General features: G+C 41.7%; 1 protein-coding gene across 1 annotated transcript; it reads left to right on the plus strand.

Moving 5' to 3' along the window:
* Window positions 1-658: 658 nt before the first annotated feature.
* SEC61A1 (SEC61 translocon subunit alpha 1) lies at window positions 659-13299 on the plus strand. Its single transcript, XM_072875900.1, has 12 exons — window positions 659-786; window positions 2354-2421; window positions 3117-3182; window positions 3285-3363; window positions 4302-4433; window positions 5233-5342; window positions 5549-5702; window positions 6671-6831; window positions 7485-7682; window positions 8100-8291; window positions 9912-9988; window positions 10939-13299. The coding sequence occupies exons 1-12, from the start codon at window positions 780-782 to the stop codon at window positions 11123-11125; spliced, it is 1431 nt and encodes a 476-aa protein (XP_072732001.1). The 5' UTR covers window positions 659-779; the 3' UTR covers window positions 11126-13299.
* Window positions 13300-21003: the final 7704 nt, after the last annotated feature.

Below are 21003 nucleotides of genomic sequence, written 5' to 3' on the forward strand. Positions count from 1 at the left end.
GAACACATTTCACTTGTTCTTGCTTCTGGGTGATACAGTGAGATGTTGATGTACCATGACTTCTTTGACACGTGGCACAATGTTTCACATTTTCACCAATGTTTCATATTTTATTAGAAGCCCAGCTCGACCTGGGTGTGTTAAACCCAGCCTCAAGTGCGCAGTGACTGGCTGACATTTTGTGGGGGGGGTCCAGGGAGTTTCTTACTGCAGAGAAAGGCCTAAAACATTCCACTATAAAAAGACAAAAGCAGAAGATAAATTTTAAGTGCTTACTTCTGTATTTATCTGTCGAAATCTCTTAAACCAACGTTACGATTTCTGGTAGCTAAAACATGCATTCCTCAAAATAACCTACGACCTCAACGCCTCGCCAAGGCCCTTCCCAGGTGCCACTCCGACACCTCATTAAGATGGCGGCCGGGGGACCAAGACTACAACTTCCAGCAAGCCGCGCGCCACCTCGTCATCTGATTGGTTGCGTAGACCCGCGAAAAGCCAATAAGCATCAAGGGCCCGCCTTGGAGGGCGTAGTTCCCTTCGGGTGACCAGCAGCAGTGCATGATGGGAGTTGTAGGCGCTTTGCCGTGGCGGCGGCGGAGGGCAGCGGTTGCTGGGGTACGGCGCGGGCGACGGCGCCTGCGCAGTGGCGGCGGCGCCCCGCGAACCCGGCGCGTGGCAGGAAGCGGAAGGGGGCGGCGGGGCTCAATCCCTGACGTGTCTCTCCGAGGCAGCCGCCGCCGCCGCCGCTCGCTCTTTGCTCCCGTCCGGCGGCCGCCATGGGCAGTGAGTACCGGGGCGCCTCGGCCGGGCGGTGGCGGCAGGCCGCGGGAAGGGAAGAGAAGGGAAGGGAGTGGCGTTTCCGCGGGGTGCGTGACGGCCAGGGGGCCGCGGCTCGGCCACCGGCTCCCCTTTCACAAGCACCCGGGGACGGGCCCTCCTCACGGGCGGCGCGGCGGCCCGTTCCCCCCGCCGACTCTGAGGGGCCGCCGCCCTGCTCTCGCTTGCCGGCCTCCAGTGTGGGCCCACGGCCCTCGGGGCTGCCCGCCGGCGGCGGCACTCCCTCCGTGGCCAGCCCTGCGCGGGTTTCCCTTGCTCTGCTTTGGAGACTCCCTCTGGATTCCCCCCCCCCCTCCCTCTCGCGGTTAAAGGTCCCGTTTCCTGGTTATGGCAGATCTCCCTAGGGAAGGGAGCTTGCTCTGTGATGCCCGGTGACCGGGCCGCTCCGCCGGGCGGGCTCTGTCGAGCCCGGCCACCCCAGGTACCGAGGCAGGGAGAGGTGGGCTGTCACCTTGGTCATTAGTCACAACGCTTTAAGCCAAAAAATCAATGGCGTTGTCAGAGTAAACGATAAACAGTGATCTGCAGCCTAGAATTAATCCGAGTGAATGGAAGTCTTTAGAGTCTGCTCCCTCGAGGAAGAGCTGCTTGAAAAGCATCTGAGTCAATCTGTATGTTATTGTAGATGTAGGAGAGAATCACAATCTGGTTTAAGTTGAAAACCACAGTCCAGTGTAATTCTTCAGGCAATTAATAGTTTGAAATTAAGTAAATAGTTTTTATGGGCTGGCCTTAAAGTGTTACAAGATTAACACTAAAGTTGTTGCCTTCCACAGAGAGTGGAAAACCACCAGTAGTTTCAGTTCTTCTGCGTTGTCGTACACTTTTTAATTCAAATCAGTCCAAAACACGTGTGCAGTCTTAGATTTGTCTTAAGAAGTTTAGCGTTCGCTCTGTTCAAGATGAGATCTCTCTGCTCATAGGAGAACTTGTGACTTCACAGATACCCTCTTCTTTTGTATGCTTTTTCTAAGACTGAGACAATTATGACTTTTCTGATCCAAGGATGCGGCGTTTTGACTAGAAGGCGATCATTGCATGAGATGTTCTGTAAAGTAACTTGAATTGTTGCTTATGAACAGTGTGTGGGAATTTTGAAGCTGTATGGCCCAAAAGTAACCTCTGAGTTAAAACTATCTTGGGTATTGTATTTCTCAAATATCAGGCTAGGGGAAAAGCTCTTATGAAATAAAAGTTTTCAAATGTATTGATAAACTTGTGCTAAACAATGGCAAGGTGTTTTTGCACTGTCAACCTACTTGGTAAAAGGAGAAAACTCTTTGACTTTTTTTTTTTCTATTTTCTCTCCATATTGTACTTATACAGAGGTTCGGCTAGTAAGATGTATTTAGACCAGATAAGAATTTAATCTAAAAAAACCCCAACAAACCTTTGTCCCTAATTGGAACTTTTAACATATAAACTATGTGTCCAAATTCAATTTTACTTGAGCTTTTCCCCGTGTTCTTTGTATCTGTGTGTTCACTTTGTCTTTTAACTAATTTCCTTACAGTAAAATTTCTTGAAGTAATCAAGCCCTTCTGTGTTATCTTGCCTGAAATCCAAAAGCCAGAACGGAAGGTAAGCTAATAAAATTCTCTTTATAGGTCTATATTTGTGTAGTATAAAATGTTTACAGCTTAGTTCGCACTTGTGGGATTTTGGTTGTGTTTTTTTCTCCTTGGGAGAATGGCAGTTTTAGACACATTTGTTTCTCGTGGAGTGCTTGTCTAGTACATCCTGTACTCTGGGTATGGTTGTACAAGAATATATTTGCTGGTAAATGCACTTGTGCAGAAGCGGTTATGCCGTAGCAGTGAGTGGTGAGATGTTGAAAGGAGTACATATTGGAGTGTAAACTAGAGTAGTTTAAAATAGCAACTTGAAAAATCTTTGCTTCTTAAGTTCTAAGCTAAGATTGTTTGCAAAGATAAGCTTCTCTGTATTATTATTTTTTTTTCCACACCAGAAGCTCTTTCTTGTGAAAATGTAAGACTCATTTCTGTGGAAGTACTAGAATTACCTTCCATTGGTGTGAGCTTGTTTATTTGGATTAAAGTTTCTATAAAGCTTTGTCATTTTCTTTGGCCTTACATAGTATAAAAGGGATGAAGAGTGAGTTATTTTCTTTAGGATGTCCGGTACTTTGTCCCTTTGCAAGAAGATCAAGTGCGCTTTAGCTACTATGAAAGTTTGCCTGATTGACTAGATCTTGTTATCTTGGCAGCTTTATCACCTTTGGTTGTTGTTGTGGTTTGTTTTTTTTCCCCGTTTAGATTCAGTTTAAGGAAAAGGTACTATGGACAGCTATCACACTCTTCATCTTTTTAGTATGCTGCCAGGTATGTTTCTTTCCCTTGTTTTTAAGGAAGAGCTGAAATGTTTAAAGGATGTTATGAAGTCTCTAATCTAATCCTGTTTTCCTCTGTTGGTTGGAAATGCAGATTCCCTTGTTTGGTATCATGTCATCAGACTCAGCAGATCCTTTCTACTGGATGAGAGTGATTTTGGCATCAAATAGAGGTATGGTCAGTCTTTCAGGAGGAATTGTTTTATCTTGGAACAAAACATTTTTGGACTTGTTTTAACATTGCACTCTATTTTAACGAAGATAACTGAAGTAGAGAGGGAAAAGTCATGTTATATATTATGTAAAATCATAAACCAATGTGGCATTGGGAAAGGCACAACCTTGTGGACAAAATGAGTTTATGGTTGGCTGTGTGCATTCTATTATATGTACAAAAATTAAGGAGTATTTTGGAGGGAAGAGGGTTAGGGAAGAGACAGTTCCTAATTACCTGCATCACTGCTGTTGCCATCTTCTGTATATATTTCAAGCTTTTTGATTTGTGTTTCAAACCATATTACACGTTGCGGTTTTCTGTTGTGGTTTTCTGGGTGACATCTTTGAGTCTGCCTCACAGAAGATTAAAATTCATGATAGTTTGTATAAATCTCAGTTTCTTGTAGAGGCTTTCTAATGGAGGTATGAATTAAGAATGGTGACAGTTTCCTGAATTTGCTTTGTCATTATATATTATTTGGGCTATCTATCAGTTTCTGTCATAATGAGATGTGCATATATGCATCCATGCAACTTGGTGCACTCCTGAGAAAAGTTCGGGTTTTCCTGTTTAAAATTACGAATAATAAAGTGACTGATTGTCAAAGGCAGAAAGCAAATTCCTACCTTGTTTTATGCAGAGTAAATCTGTTCCTGACAGCAAAAGTCTTTTTCAACAAACGTAGTTTTCAAGGTACTGAAGTGCTGCATTACTTACCAGACTGACTTTTAACAAGCTGCTTTTATCATTGAAACCTTCTGCATATATGGAGATTTGGAGTATATCTTCTCCATCATGATGTAAGGAGTGGAAAAAACAAACTTTGAACTTCAAAGGTGCCTGGGTATGGTACGCCCCATTATTTTCTTTCATTGTTCTTCCTGTGTCTGGCAGGTACGTTGATGGAGCTGGGTATTTCACCTATTGTCACTTCTGGGCTCATCATGCAGCTCTTGGCGGGTGCCAAGATAATTGAAGTTGGTGACACCCCAAAGGACAGAGCTCTCTTCAACGGAGCACAGAAATGTAAGTAACAGCTGATATTAAATGCTGATGAGTATCTAACCCTAACAATAGGAAGCGTAAACTTACCATGTGATGAATGCTGGAGTCAGATATCTGGGTTTCTGTTGTGCTCTGTGTTCATGTTGTGCTACAGATTTCTGTATTTCATTAGGCTTTTTCTGACTGCTCTCTGGCTTGTTAGCTGTTAAGCTTCAGGTAGGTTTGTAGAGGAAAAGTATCTGCAATTGGCATTGCTGCTGTAATCTCATCGGGTAAACTAAGCAATGTGTAGAGTGTGGGGACCCAACCTTTGAACTGTGTTGGTCAGTGTTAACCTAAACAGTTGATTAAGATGTTGTAGTTGTTTTTACCTTGCAATTTCAAGCATGGTTCTTTCTCGGTAATAAGAGATCTCTGTGCTCACTTGATAAATGGCTTTTAGAAAAATTTGAGTATTCTTTAGCTATTTTGTGCTGTACCACACTACTTACTGATCTGTTTTTACTGGGGAAAAAAAGAATCATAAATTGCTAAGATAGTATCTCAACACTCTCAGAGTTTTCAATATCTAAAGCAATCTTCAGTAACCAAACCCACTTGCTTCTAAGTGTAGTTGTTTCTGAAACATCTATGTGTATTTGTATTTTCAGTGCCAGATTTCAGACAACAAACTTAACTTGCCCTTGAATTTAAACATCCTGTGACTTTGACTTATGTATTCTTTCCCAACTTTCTCTACGACGAAGTGATTTATATTTCTCTAATTGCCCACTGACATAAATCTCCAGAACAAAAACATACTTTTTCTTGTATTCTACAGTGTTTGGAATGATCATTACCATCGGACAGTCTATTGTCTATGTAATGACTGGAATGTATGGAGACCCATCTGAGATGGGTGCTGGTATCTGCTTGCTTATCACGATTCAGGTAATTTCTAGTCCTCTACTTATTCTCCCTCTGAAAGAATCAAAACATCAGTCTTATGGACTGCCTGCCCCACATGCAGAGAAAAAAGATCAAAGCGTGCCTGCTTCCTCATATATATAGTCTTTCCTTATCTTTTAGTACAAGTTAATTTTTTACAAAAATTAAAAAGGGATGGGACTAATGCTGTAGTTCTCTTTTTACTGTAGCTTTTTGTTGCTGGATTGATAGTTCTGCTGTTGGATGAGCTCCTACAGAAAGGATATGGTCTTGGTTCTGGCATCTCTCTCTTCATTGCTACCAATATCTGTGAGACTATTGTGTGGAAGGCATTCAGTCCCACCACGGTGAACACAGGGCGAGGTAATATGGCATAGTCCGTTTTCTTTACTTGCCTTAGGATTGAATTATTTATCAAATGAAACAGAAAACCAAGTAGCTTCCCTCCATATTCTTTTAAAATTCCAACTCTTTACATTCTTATATAGACTAGTACAATGATCATTTAAAATACAAAAATGTCAGTTGTAGAAAAGTCTTACTTTTGTACAAAAAAGCTAAATCTCTTTTTTCAGTACGTTAACTTAAATGGCAAATGCTGTTGCTAGCATCTTAGCTATGTAGTTGCCATGTAGTGAATCTTGTTAATACAGCAAGTGCTCCTATGCAAGGAGCAAGTACAAAGACATTTTGTTTTAATTTTGTAGTATCTCGCAAGATATTTCCTCCACTTGAATTTCTTACAGTGCCTCCATTAAAACTTGATAATGGTAGACTGCTGTTGTATTGCGTCTGCTGCCCAACTTACTGACAAATATCATCTGTTTCTTTCTGCTCCTTGCATGTTTTACTCTTTGCCCCAAAGACCTTATTCTCCAAACCTGACAGGAGGTGATCTTATTTGGTGCTGTATAGTAGAAAACATAAGTGAGGTTATCACATTTGCTATAATTCAAACAATAACTAGTGTCTCACCATGAATGATTCTAGAAAGCATGCTGCCTCCTGCATTTAATTTAATTTTATTAAATTGGGGAAGAACTTGGTGAATGTCGATGTTTCTAGAGACCAATAAAGTTATCCCATTTGATTGTTGGGTTGTGATTTAGTTTCTAGGCCACTACAGGGGGATTTAAAAAAAATCTTGGAAATAACGTAGCTGATATGAAGGCTGATGGTAGTAAAAGGCTGAGAGCATGCTCAAGATGAAAAAGACTTGGAGAAATCCTCTTCTGAATCTTGTAGTTCAGAAGTATGTCTAAGGAGACAAAGCACTGAAGTTTGGAGATAATCACAGCACACCTAACTTGGTTTTTCTTTTCCTTTCCAAGGCATGGAATTTGAGGGAGCCATCATTGCTCTGTTCCATCTTCTGGCTACTCGTACAGACAAAGTCAGAGCTCTTCGTGAGGCCTTTTACCGTCAGAATCTGCCCAACCTTATGAATCTGATTGCCACCATCTTTGTCTTTGCTATTGTAATTTATTTCCAGGTCAGTTGGAATAAAGAGGACTGTAAAACTGTTTATATGGAAGTAGATCTGTAATCTGCTTCCTTCTACAGGAAACTATATTTCCACTTTCTAGTGCCTTCAGAAGACTTGCTTTTGTACCTGCAACATCTGGATGTTCATTTAACACTAGCTTCTCTTAATCAGTTTCCACGCTTACTGTTGCCACACAAGTCTTGAGAGCTACTTTGGTCTCTGAAAAAAACCCAGATGAATGTATACATGTAATATTGCCTAACCCAAATGCTATTGCTTTTTGCTGGAAAATACTCTGAAGTCTTTAAGCCTGAATGTCTCTTACTGTTTGTTTGCAGCAAACTGCTGAAGAATATAGAAAGTTTTAATGTTTCTTTTCCTGGATGCTACATTCAGTCTTCTTGAAACTTCAGATTTCTTCTGATGTCTGCATCTTTCATACCTTGTTATATGTGTGAGTTTAGACAACGCTGCAGGCTTCCAGGCCCTTTGCAGAAGCGTTTGCATAGATAGCCCTCTGGGTAAAGTATGTGTAGTTGCACAGAATTATTGCAGTTTTTTTTTCTGTTGCTGTCAAGGCTTTGCACTTACAATTTATGACCTGTGGTATGAGTTCATGTCCAGATATAATGGGGGACTTTCTTTTGAAAACTTTTCAGGGCTTCAGAGTGGATCTTCCTATCAAATCCGCTCGCTACCGTGGCCAGTACAACACCTACCCTATCAAGCTGTTCTATACATCCAACATTCCCATTATTCTTCAGTCCGCCCTGGTGTCAAACTTGTACGTCATCTCCCAGATGCTTTCTGCTCGCTTCAGTGGCAACTTACTGGTTAGCCTGCTGGGCACTTGGTCTGTGAGTATGCCTCCTAATTTTGCATACAGCTTTATAAGAGGACCATTAAAATGCATGGTTGAAGAGATGGTCTCTCTAAATATTAAGGCACACTTCTACAGGCGGTCATGTACACTGAAACTCCTAAATTAGTAATTTGTTTAAATTAATGGTAGAGTACCTACTGTGATGAGTGTAGATGTTTAGTCTCCATTTACCTTTTACCTTGGGCTGTTCTTTGCTGTCCTAGGTATTTTTGCTGTTCCTTATTGTATTCCATTTCCACTTCATAAACTGCTTGTGATAGTAAAGTTGAGTCTTTGTGTGATGCTGTAGTGGTAATGATACATGGTGACATGAAGGTGATATAAACCCAGGCTTAGCTTAATGGCTAAGAAATAGTGAGAAAGTTGGTGACTGCTTGCTTCCTTCTTCTAGGACACGTCATCTGGAGGCCCTGCTCGTGCTTACCCAGTTGGTGGACTTTGTTATTATCTGTCACCTCCAGAGTCCTTTTCTTCAGTGTTAGAAGACCCTGTACATGCAGTTGTTTATATTGTATTTATGCTGGGCTCCTGTGCTTTCTTCTCTAAGACATGGATTGAAGTCTCTGGCTCCTCTGCCAAAGATGTAAGTTTAAAATTATAAATTATGTAAGCTTACATGATGAAAACAGATGGGCTGTTGTAAGAATAAGGCTGACTCTTCTGAAATAGCTGTTATGCTGGTAATCTTGTTGGTAGTATTTATTGTTTGTATAAACAATGACTATGTCTTTTTTTGTAAGTGGGGAGGATGAGAGCAGAATGGGGGTATTTTTTCCCTGTTTTTTTAACTGCTTTTTCAAAAACAGCAACAACAAAACTCAGATTACTGCTTTCATTGGCATTAGGAAACTTTGAACATGGCTTTGTAACATCTGATTAGTGTGAGGGCAGGCAAGGTAACAGGAAAGGTAGAAACTCGTTCAGTGCCAAATGACAGATGCACCGTCTGCAAGGCAGTTGCCACTTAAGAACTTGCAGGTAAAGCTTGAATACCCGTGCCTGGCGTAGAGAGTTCTGAACTTCTTTTTGGGGAAGATTAACTAGAGGTTGTTATTTTAAACTTGAGAGTGCTGATAACAGAGCACATAGTGCAGTGCATTAATGTACCTGAGTCTAGCTTCTCAAAATTTCCATTTGCTACAGGATATTTGATATTCAGCAACTATATCATTCTGAAATTGGAATTGGAAAACAAGAAGGAAAATAGTTGTCATCGTGGTATGTTTGTATTGTGTGGTTTTGGGTAGGAAATCAAGTTTGGCAGCCATATGGAATGGTTTAATCCATTCTTTAACAAATATGTAATAGTTGCACAGTTACTGTAACAGCGTGAGCACTCTTCTTGTTTTGGACTTGCATCTAGCTGCTTGTTGTCAGGCATGCAGGGAGGTACTCGCAGCCATGTATAGCCAGATTTTTCTTTCAGTATAAACTAACATACAGCTTTTAACACTTTAATATACTTTCCTAATACTGAATAAAATTATTTTAAGTCCATGTAAACAAGGTCAGAAGTAAGAATCGATAAATCATAACTTAAATGTTGACTGTATAGTGGAAAACTGGTAGATTAATCATCTGAAAGTGTGTTTTCTCAGTACATTAGATTCAGTGACAAGCACCTTCAGAAATTCCCCTGCTAAACTTTCAGTTCCCCTCAGTTGTTAGTAAAAATGTTTGCAGGGCTCTATTACAACCCTGTACAATTGCAGAAATCCAATTTAAGAATAATGTTCCAAGAAGGGATTCTTTCTAAGTCATATAGTTTCTACTATGGCCCCACAGTTAGCTCAGTTGAATGTGGGAAACTGAAACAGAATGGACACTTTGTAGGATGATTTTGCTGACATTTGCTGAACCCTAACCAGGAGAACGGTAGGTGGCAAAACCGGGATTGAATTATGTGTATGAGAGCCTACCGATTTCCAGATTTTCCTTTTCTCAATAGGACTAGAATTATCCAAAAAGCTTCGTGTAATTGACAGTGTGGAAAAGTGCCTGTGATTGCAATCTATCTGGGGTTAAAATACTGGATATTTTCAACTCGGATGAATAATAAAAAACAAAACAAAACAGTACAAAAAAGCCTCAAGCCCACCACCATTTGCTGAAATGTCTTGCTTCTGTTTTCCCATAGTACTAAGTTCCGTGGCCTTGGCAAATGACACTAAACTTACTTGCTCCATTCCTTGATCCAATACAGGTTGCCAAACAATTGAAAGAACAACAAATGGTAATGCGAGGCCACAGAGAAACTTCAATGGTACATGAACTAAACAGGTGAGCTACACATTTCACAGGCTATTTATGCAAAGTGTTATGGGGAAACACACGGCAAATTTTGCTTTGACTTCCATTTTCTAGATCCTAGAACACAGATGTTCTTTCAGCTTCAATGTTACATGCATGAGACAGAATATTATCTCATTAATGGAAGACTTGTACGGTACAGCATGTTCTTACCTTACAATTAGAGAATGTGCTTTAAATTCTGGAACTTGTATTTTCCTGTTACATTTTTTCCATTTTTATACTTTTTATAGGATAGTTACTAATGAGCACCTTAGTGTACTGTACTACTTCAAATTGATGCACAAGTATTTTTTTACTGTAATTTTTAATGTGTTACTATGTCTTGAGTACTGTTTTCACGCAGACCTTGCTTCTAAAACAAGTGGTTACTGAAGTCTACTAGGTGCAGAGGTAGGCAGGGGTTGGTATCTCTAGGTTTTCTAATCGCAGGGTAGGACCTATGCACCCTTCATGTTACAGAATTGTTGTCATAACTTTAGATTTCAGGCGTCTGCAAATGACTTGAAGAAGTAGTAGCTATAAGCTTAATCTTTGCGCTTAATTGCATGGTAGATGTTAATACCTTTTAGCTTAGCATTTTTTCCCTTCAGTCAGGTTGAGCTTTTTATTTCCTTACCTAGTATACTGGCGCTATTGCACGTTCTTTGTCTTGGATCGTAGACCTATGAGAGAAGAGAGTATTCTGCCATTGACTTTTTTCCATTCATGTGGTTTCATTCTTGTTTTTTTAAACACCTGGTTAGACTATCTCTGTAGTGTTCTTTCTGTTCTCAGTGGGATTGGTTTTCTAGGAAAAAAACCTGCCTCTGATTTAGATACTTTCCATAGATGCCATATACCACTAATCCTACTATATTTGTTAATAACCTGAGCAAACTCTAATGGCATCTTTTCTATTCTCATTTTGTGTGTTACAGGTACATCCCTACAGCTGCTGCATTTGGTGGTCTCTGTATTGGTGCCCTCTCTGTGTTGGCAGACTTCCTTGGGGCAATTGGGTCTGGAACTGGAATTTTGCTCGCTGTCACTATCATTTATCAGTACTTTGAAATTTTTGTGAAGGAACAGAGTGAAGTTGGCAGTATGGGAGCTCTTCTTTTCTAAACCTAGCTCCTCATGGACCCAGGAAAGAGGGGAGGAACATTCTCAAAATCTAGCCAGTCAGGTGAAAAGAAGTAACATAAACTTGATAATGTCATTCTATAGGAACAAATATTTTAATAATGTTTCCAAAGCGCATTCCCTTATGTTCAAACTTTTCTAGCATACGGTTTGCATTTTATAAATTGATGAGGAAAAATGTGCAAAAAACCCTTTTTTTAAGAAAATTGTTTTTTAATTATGTGTTAGAAGAATCAACTTTCTGAATTGGATTTAGTTCAATGAGTCTTGAAATTTTTTTGAGACCCTTTCAAATTTAGTATACTTGAAGCCTTTACAGGTTTTAATAAATGTTTGTTAAATGAATGTTTGGAAGGGATTTTTTTTCCATTTAACTTGTTTTTGCAGCTCCTCTGCAGTAGGGGTGAGAAAAATTTCTCCCTCTAATGCTCAAGTTCCATAATTATGGTTGTAAGCACAAACAGTGTTTAATATGTTCGGTTTTGTGTTGGGGTTTTTTTCAGTATGGCAGATTTGGAAGGCAGTTGTTTCTTTTTACTAAATGATATCTCGAATTACAAATGTTTTGTCTTGTAATTACTACGCCAGACCTTGTCAGATCTTGAATGTTGGCTTGAGACTTAGCAAGTTTCTGTGTAAGATAGGATTGTGTTCTTTCCCACCACCCCTCCTCCGTAAGCAGAAAACTCAGGTCAGTCTTGATTCTGCCAGAGTCTGTGCCTAAGAGTTGCAACTTTGAAACTTGGTCATACTGGCAGCTTTGTAAAACCTTCTAATTAGTTTTCATTGCCATTAGTGGTAGTACTTGTAGTTCTGATGCTAGCTGAAATAAATGGATGTTACGGCTGCTTAGATGCGAATCTGCTTGCGCTCTTCGCTAAAGCGAAGTTTCTCTCATTGATAATAAATTCTGGTCTTGTAGCAATCAGGATGTTATCTGACTACTCATATCTAGGGAATTTTGAGTCTCATTACCACAAAGGAATGTGAAAAGAATGTATGTTACTTGTCTGTTTCTATAGATCTAGATATGAGACCCTTGTCAGATAGCTCTTACAAGTAGCTCATGTAGAAGGCTTTTCCATCCTATAATCTCATTGACTTGAATGGTTCAGAGAAAAGTACTTTTCTGGAAGGTAGTGTGACTCCATTTTTTGAAGATCACACCTTCAAATTGGAGAAGTTGCAGTAAAAGGCTTTAATGGACCAAAATAATACTTAATTTTCCATTTTAATGTAGATTGTCAGTACTAATCAGGTGCCTAGGACCAAATGCAAATATTTGTGTACGAGTCTTGTAAATACACTTTTCCTCAATCAGTATTGGACAACGTGGAAACCAGAATGAGGAGTCACGATGTGGGAATGTTTCTCTATGCTGCATCAACATGCCTTCTGTGCATTTTTGCATGTTGGGCTGACAGTATATGAATTCCTTTTCCTGCTTGGAGTGATGGGACTCTGTTACTTACCCGAGGAGCACAGATGACATCCAGAAGCCCTTGTTAATGCACTGAGCTCAAATACCAAATGCGTGAGAAATCTGCAAATTTGGAATGAGATACACCTATCAATAAAAGTGAAACTCCTGGGGTGAGGATCACAATTGGAAAAGGAACAAAAGTATTGGGATAAAGTATCTGGGAAATGCTCACTACCAACCATTCGCTATACTTCACACTACATTCAATAATTTTTCTGTCTTTCATAAAGTACTAGTATGCCACAGCACAATTTTGATGTGAAATAAGGGACAGTTAAAAAGTGACTTTAAAGGAGAAGGAAGGAGCGTGGTGTGGTGGTTCTGCTTTGGGGATTTTGTTGTTGTTGTTTTTCCAGGAAGCCCAATACAAATTTTGTTTTGAAATAAAAAGAACTCCACTTTCGGGCACACAGCTCTGGCTGGGCTGGGGCTGTACTTGTATTCTTGGTCATATCATCTGTTTGAACTGGGTGCAGTTTAGACCGTTGGCTCTTCAGTGTCTAAGCAGCACTTGTTCTATGCATCTGTATTTTTGTTTAGTGGTGAAATCTTTGTTATCAAGCAGCTATGTCCTCGAAGCAGGACCTGCTGATCATACAGCGGATGTTCACAAAAAGAAATAATGCCTAAACAATCTGCTTTATAATGAAATAAAGTACATTTTTGGAGCTCATGCTTGGCTTTCGGTGCTTTGAATACTGTTACAATTCTAACACTTGTAGAGTAACGTTACGTGCCTACAAGACTGTGAAAGTGATCCCTCTCAAAACACAAACCAGCTGTTTAGAGTGTCAGTGTAAAATAAAGACAAATTGTGTTTGCTCCAAGGTCGTCTCTCAACAATAGGTTGCCAAAATAACAGAACCTTAACCATTCCTCTGGGCTTTCCTCTTCCAGAAGATTGCAATTCAAAAGGCGCTGCACAAGTAAATAGTGGGAGAGTGAGGTAATGATGCATCAGTTTAACAAAAACTGTATTTCCATATGAAATACAGTGCCAATCTTTTTGTAGCATGATAGTAATATCAGGATATTAATTGAACCAACAAAACTCAAAGCTGATGATATTCCCAATATTGTTTTGCCTGCTGAGTTTTTAAACTTAACTTGGAGTAAGGAAAAATTTTATCTTCCTCCTGAATAGGAATATACTAGTACTTAAAAGCAAATTTATTTAAAATACTGGTACTGGATGCAAGAAGTTTGGCCAAGATTTTGGTCGTGTATGAAGTCGTTTTAAACAACAGCTTGATTTCTCCCTTGCTGTTTTATTTCTCCCCAGGAAACTTGCATTCATAACTGTGGTTGCTGTAGGAATATTATGTCATCACAGATATGATCACTGAAGTCACTGTAGGTGTGATGAGTTACCTGCAAGACAGCTAGGTGAAATACCAACACCAAGGCAAAGTCTGAGATCCTCTTTCTGCTGGTAGTATTTTAAGTGCAAAATTCTTCACGCAGCCTTTTCTTCCGCGCTGTAGATTTCATGTGAAAGCTTGCGCCATAGCACTTAAGTGCTGGGTGTTTGATTTCTGTCCCTGTCGCCATTATTCAGGAAGCCTTAAAAATCATCTGGTTTATTCTAGTTCATTTATTCCTAGGGCCTGGCTCCATATAATTTTGAGATGGCAAACAAAGGGACTTTTTTTTCTTAATTCCTTGAATATTTTGTTGTTGGGTGGGGATTTTTTTTTTAATTCCTTTTGGCTGCAACTATAAATGTTGTTGCTTTATTCTGTGAAACATTTCATGGCTGTGCTCCCTTGATTCTGTCTGGGGATAACCCTGTCCCTGTACTGTAAACAGACTGTGATTTCTGAAATAGATTTCTCAGCCAGCTTTTGGTAAAGGAGGAAGCCGAGTGGCCTAGTAACTGCTTTTTCCTAATTGTTCTCTCTTGCAGCAAGGAATAATAAGCTTTAGGTGGCCTTCAATTTTATCACCGCTTTGGGGAGTTTCGTAAGGTTTTTGTAAGCTGTTGTTTGCTTACCGACGTGGCGTGACACAACCGACAGGTCCTCAATCAGCCCTCGCTGCCTGGAATACTAAAACTGCTTCCTGATGTATCGCTGCGTGCTGAGTGAGTGCACGTTTCCCACAGTGAGTACACGTCTTTCCAAATACACGGTGGCTGCAGGGTGTTATCACCAGTAAAGGAGAGTGCTTTCAGAAAAAGTGTGCAGGGGAGGGAGACCAATGACATTTCTGAAACTCTCTTTTACTTGGTATGCGGCTTGGACAGCCTGCCATCTCCCTTTCTCTTGCTGCTCCCTCTGCCAGCTTTCTGACATGAAACCCCAGCCTTTGCCGGCTTCCTGCCTAAAAAGGTCACGGTTTGAACCGCGGCCAGCGGCGAGTGGCACTGCTGGCACCCTCCCAGCTGTACGGGGAGATGTGCAGGTGTTCAAACAATGCCTGCTTGTTTAGGGGGGTCTGGGTCTGAAACGTGGGCCCCTCCAGCTTCACCAAACCTCCCCAAAGGACGGACGCTGGCACGCCAAAGGGGAGCGTTTGCCCGCCTGGTGGCAATGTTACACTGCAATTCGAGGCAATTTGGATCAGTGAAACGCGTATTAAATCTGTTCCAAATGTGTGTTCTTTCTTTTCCTTTGCTGCTGCGCTGATGGGTGTCATACAACATAAAAAGTTGGGAACAGAGTTTGCCAATATTTATTTGTACTTCCTGGAATCAGGGCCAGGATTGAGGTTGTTTTAAGCTGAAATGCTGAAAATGATCGTCATCTCCTTTTAGAGACTTTATAATTATAATATTTTCTAATATTTTTCAAGCATGCTAGGTGTCAAGGGGCAGTTGCTGTTACAGCCACTTAGTCTGCTGAATATTGCTACACTATTTACGCCTAGACTGAGACAAGTCTATGGGATTGGAAAGAAGACAAAAAAGAAGCATTTAAAAACAAAATCAATATTCTAAGCTGGGGACCTAATTAGTCAGCTAGGCTTTAAGCTGCTGTTTTATAATATGCTACTGGATGGATCTGCTAAAATTGAAACTCTTCTGTGGGCCAGGTTCTAGCAATCCTCTGGCTATTGCTAATGTGATGCTAGCCAAGCTGGCAGCGCTCGGCAGAAAGGAAATACCCTGGCAATTGGCACCTCCTTTGGCAGTTGTATCAGAGGGGCTAGAGACTGAATGAGCACAGACATGATACGCTTTGTCATCGCAGAGTGGGCTGTCAAGGTCAGAGATGGGATGCCTGCTCCGAGATATTTCTTGTTGGAGAACAAGATGACTGGGCCAGTCAGTTTTCCGGCAATGTGAATACTTGAGAGCTTAAAATAGAGGGAACAAATAAAACAGACGAACAGTTAGGATATACATTTTTAAAAAGCTGTTTCAGACATTTTTGTATTGCTTTGGAGAAAATCAGGATACATGGCACATATAAAATCCCAGATTCCCCTTCTCATATATTAAGGCTAAAGTGGATGGTTCCAAAAATGGTGTGAGCACTGGTGGGGGAATATTAGCTATCTGAAATCTGAGATGAATATTATCCACTTTAATCTGCAGCATGTCTTTAGTCATGTGACATTCTTACAGCTCTGATGTGTCTCTTCTGTATACCTGTGGTGTGAAGCTTTAGAAAAGAAAAAGGCATCTCCAGACATAAGAGAGAAGGAAACAGAACATTTTGCATGATTAACTTCACTATGTAAGTGTGAATTTCATTTTTGTTTAAATAGCTTTATCTTTTGGCAACGCAAGAACAAGGAATTGCTGCTGCTGCTGCTGGATTCCCAAGGGCTGCAGAACTATGCCTAATGCATCTAGAGCCCTTAAGGGCTTACCGTGACCACAAATGTAGTCATTTATTCAATGATTTGGGATTGCAGAGCTCAGCTGCAGAGAGTAACTGGTGGGTGCGTGGTGAGAAGCCATAGCTCTGTGAAGGAATTGTGGGAAGAGGTAATGCAGGAGCCAGTGAGGAGAAGTATCCTTGTGAAGCCAGGATGTGGTGGTATGACGTGCCTGTACTTAAGATGAGTGCATCTCAGAATGCTCTTGAGCTCCAGGATTTTGACGACTGCTGACAACAAATCGTGAGTGCATTGTGCTGATGGGGATGGTGATTAAAATTGCAAAGGGGTAGCTGCCTGCTACATCTCCCCAGTAAGAGAAAGCCCAGAATACCTTTGTACAATAGAAATCAATGTTTTGTTTAACCTTGGTATCCCAGCCTGACCTGGTGTTCCCTTTCCACTCTACAAAGTTTTCTTCATATTCTGCAAGTGTAGAAACTTGTAAGATAGGGAATTGTGTTTGTTAAAAGTGCTTAGAAAAGGAATTAAATTATCTCAGACGTTTGAGGATGGAGCTTGAACAGGTGATCTTTAAGTTGTAGGAAAAGCATTTTTTTAACCTCGCCCCTCTTGCTTTGAGTAACTCTTGAAAGGAGGAGAGATTTACGGGGGGGTGGAGGGGGTGTTTAACTTCTTTGGGTAGATAGAAAAGAGCTGCCTCTTATCTCAGTGCGTCCCATTTCTTAAGCGGTACAGGCTAGTGGAAGCAAGCCAACATTTGCGATAAGGCTTATCTAATTTAATGATGGAACTCAGTAACACAAGCCAGGGGGTCTAACACAACTTTTTGCAACTGAGGTATATTGCTGTCATTTTTATTTAGCTTTAAACACTTGTATCTACCTTTTTGTAGTGGATAGCTGGAAGCTTGTATGATCCTTTAAACTGGAACGGTGACAGGGGTATCTCGTGTGAAAAGAGAAGAGCCCTAGTTGTAGAGCAAATAAACTAGAAGGGTTTCTATTTTTATGTAGTGGATTCTCAGCTGTTACTTGTATTGCAGGAGCTTCTTGTTTGCATGGGAGCAACCATTTTGGTGGGTACTGGCTGTAATTACAAGATGAGAGAGATTTTTGGCTCCAAAGATTGTACAGTCTGAATCTTAAAAAAAACCCACCAAACTTTAAAAAAAAAAAAAAAAAGCTGTAGAGAAGGACAGGACTTGTCCCTGGTCATACAGCTGGTCACTGCAAGAGTCCTGACTCAAATACAGTGTCTGTACCATGCCTTCTCTGTGCTTACCTCTTCCATTCATGTTGCCTGTTCTTGAAGCACCAGAAAGAAATGTTAACTCTGTAGAAATTGAAATGCAGATCCAAATTGTACACGTGTATGTATATAAAGTAGGTGTTTTAAAACATAACTATGAGCAGCTAATTAACACTTCATTCTGTCCTTAATCCCAAAATCAGTGTGTCAGCAGTGAGCTCATGCCTGTAGGAAGAAGAGGGTCAGAGAATCGAGTGGTCCATATGCCAGCATAGTTGTGTTTTATTTTGTTCTTGCAGAATTGCTGAGCGATCGCAGCCTTGATGTTATTTCATCCTTGTAGAATATCTCTACTTCTCCAGAGAGTGTTTCCTTTATGCATAGTCCATTAAGTGATGGTCAGAGCTTTGAGTGCCTGCAATTCATCAAGTTTAACACTTTACGTTTACTATAAGAGAAGACAAAACCGTTTCTCTATGGTTTTGGTTGTTAAAAATAATTGCTGTAGAATCAACTCGGATCTGGATCATCTCCCTAAGCAGAGGTGACAGACTGATGCTATCGGGGTTCTAGAAGGTGTTATTGGAGAAATAATGAAATTGCCTGAAGGCTGTTACATTGCTGCAGCCCAGGGAGCTTTGTATGAGTATAACGAAGTGAAACACCTTCTAAAAATCGGGAGAAAGGATCATTATTTAGCCCGGGCTCCAGCTCACAACTTGAAAGACCTGAGTAAAAGCCTCCATCCTACTTTCCTGTGTTCCACGGGTGTGCCTGTGGTGGGAGGTTCTTGCATGTAAAGGGGTATTGCTCGTGTCAGAGCTTCAGTCCGTCTGCGGAAGTGACCCTTAGACCATCCACACCTCTCATTTCCCCCTGATAATGTGCTGCGGCGAAGGTGAACACATTGAAGAGCACTCTGTGTCCATGAGGATGGGGCAGTAGGGGAGGAAGGAGGGATTAAATAGGAGAGAACTGAATTCGTTCCTGTGGTTGTAGTTTACCAGGACATCCCTGATGTGAGCCGAGGTGTAGCTAGCATCCTCCAGCATTTAAATGTGAGACTGAGGTGGAGGGGCAGTGAGAAGGGAAACGCTCTCATCTGCATGCAGCCCACTGATGGGTGTATCTCAGCTCCGGAGGAGCTTGGCTGTGCTCTGGATCCTGCTTGGCTGGGGGGAGCAGGGGGACTCCGGGTGACAGGTACTGATGGATTTTCAGTACCTGGCTGGATATCTGTTTGTGCCTGGGAAACTTCCATCTGCGTCCGATGTTCCCTGACAGCTGGGAAAGGAACTTGTTTGGTGTTTCTACAGTAACAGGAAGATGCTGTTATGAGGGGATTGGCATGGGAAAAGTGTGAGCGAGGACGGGTTCTGTCTCTGCCGCAGAGTCCCTATGTTACCTTATAGTTGGGTATCGGTTAATCTCCCTCTGGCTACCTGTTAGATTCCATCTTTCTCATATCGGGATTTGTTAAATGCTCTGAAGCATTTGTACAGGGAAAGACATTCACAGAAGAGCAGTGCAGTCTATAATGAATCACTTCTATGGATTTTGCACCTCATTCCATTGAGTGTTTCTGTTACTAATAACACTCCTTATGCTACCTGCTACCTTGAACGGTGGATAGCATCCTGCTGGCCTGTGGGTTTCCTGTGTAATCTCTCTCACAAATGCATTGAGAAGACCCAACCAGATCAAAAGCGCCTGTGCTAAGCAGAGCCCTGAAGCACGTACAGGAGGCTAAGCTAGAGCGTGCAACCTACCGCCCTGTTTTCAGAGAGTGTGTAGGTATTTTACAGCCTGTAAGTCTGTAAAAGCCAAGCACAAGCACGTTAAAGGCTAAAGACCTCAAAAAGTCATCTCTTCTCCCTGCCCACTGGCATTCACCCATGCGGCTGGTCCTTTCCTGCACGTGCAGGTGCTCCAAGTTGGCATCCCCCCGCCTGGAGCCCTCCCAGCAGGTACCTCTGTCATCCGGAAAGATGCTGCTTTGTTCCATTACCCAGCAGAGCTATTACTGCAGCAATAAAGTGCAGATCTGACAGGATGGCTTTGCCTTTCTCTTGTAAATCCTCTGGCAGGAGCCTGATGTGATTCTTGCCAAATACCTCTGTAAGTGGTAGGAAGACCCAAGGGGTTTCAGGAGCAGGATGAATGCCCAGAGAGGTGGGCAGCAGAGGTCAGAGATGGCCTTTCTTCACTGTGTATCAGAGCTTTGTGCTCACACAGATGCCTGCTGGAAGGCACAAGAGCCTGATGCCCTTGGCTCCCAAGTCAGATGGGGCACAGGAGTTTTGCAAGCTTGCCCGACGTGACCTTTTAAAGGGAGTGAGATGAGCTTCACACAATTTGCTTTCATCTTACAACAGCAAGAGCACTTGACTATGTAAAACTGGTTTGCTTTATTTCTGTCTAAAAGGCTTAGCCATTCCTGCATGTACGTTCTGAATTTTCTCACTTTCTCCTATGTACGGGTACCACCGGTCTTTAATTGCCATTTGATGACTGCTTACCTCCTGTCCAAGCCTGGGTGGGATGGGGTTACGCTGCTCTGATTCTGGGTGAGGGAGGGTGGCTGCTGTTTCTGAAGACAGGTGATGATATGTGTGGGTACTCCTGGCAAGATCCTGCCTTCTAGATTGGACAAAGCAAATTCATCCTCTGAAAAAATCTATCTGGAAGGACAGGACCCTTTAGGAATATATAGTTATCAGTCTCTCTAATCTTAGGTGCCTATCACCTGTATCCAAGTTCTACAATATAGATGTCCAGAGAGGCCGGAGCCATTCAATAAAGCTGCTGCTATAGTTCTTTACATTAATACTGAGCTTGAGCGCATCACTCCTGCGGTCAGTGGTCTGGAAAACTACATGCAGCTCTCCGACCCGGAGAGCATTTGGGATAATAAAAGAAGGGACAGGCTGAAGCAGGGTTGGGGGTCCTGACAGTCACCACTTGGGACCCAGAAAAGATGTTTCTTTGGTGCTGGGGGATTGTCTTTGGCCTCCGTGGCAGCAGCTGGCTTGCTAGTTCCCAGTATTTACCTAAATATGTTTTGGATTGTTGCAGCTCCTGTTGTTTGTGATAAAGGGTTGGACAAAAGGTCCATTGATCAGGCGGTTCTTGCTATCCATCTCTGTCTGCCCCTCAAGACAGCGAGTTTGTGGTTGCAGTGACACTGCGAAGCCGCTGTGCTACATCAGGCTGGCACAACGAGTTGTGCTCGCCGGGAGGAAAAAAGGTGCGATAGCAGCAAGTACAGACTCGCAGATCCTTTTTCCTTTCTCGCCGCATGAATATGTGAATCGCTATGTGAATATGGTGTGACGTGTGA

This window comes from Ciconia boyciana, chromosome 11 (assembly GCF_034638445.1).
Source record: "Ciconia boyciana chromosome 11, ASM3463844v1, whole genome shotgun sequence".
NCBI classification, from domain to species: domain Eukaryota; kingdom Metazoa; phylum Chordata; class Aves; order Ciconiiformes; family Ciconiidae; genus Ciconia; species Ciconia boyciana.

Excerpts from the sequence above, each read along its gene's own strand:
- SEC61A1 (XM_072875900.1), top strand. Across the intron at positions 2,422-3,116 it reads TCCAAAAGCCAGAACGGAAG|ATTCAGTTTAAGGAAAAGGT; the intron begins GTAAGCTAATAA and ends TTCCCCGTTTAG. Across the intron at positions 5,703-6,670 it reads CACGGTGAACACAGGGCGAG|GCATGGAATTTGAGGGAGCC; the intron begins GTAATATGGCAT and ends TTCCTTTCCAAG.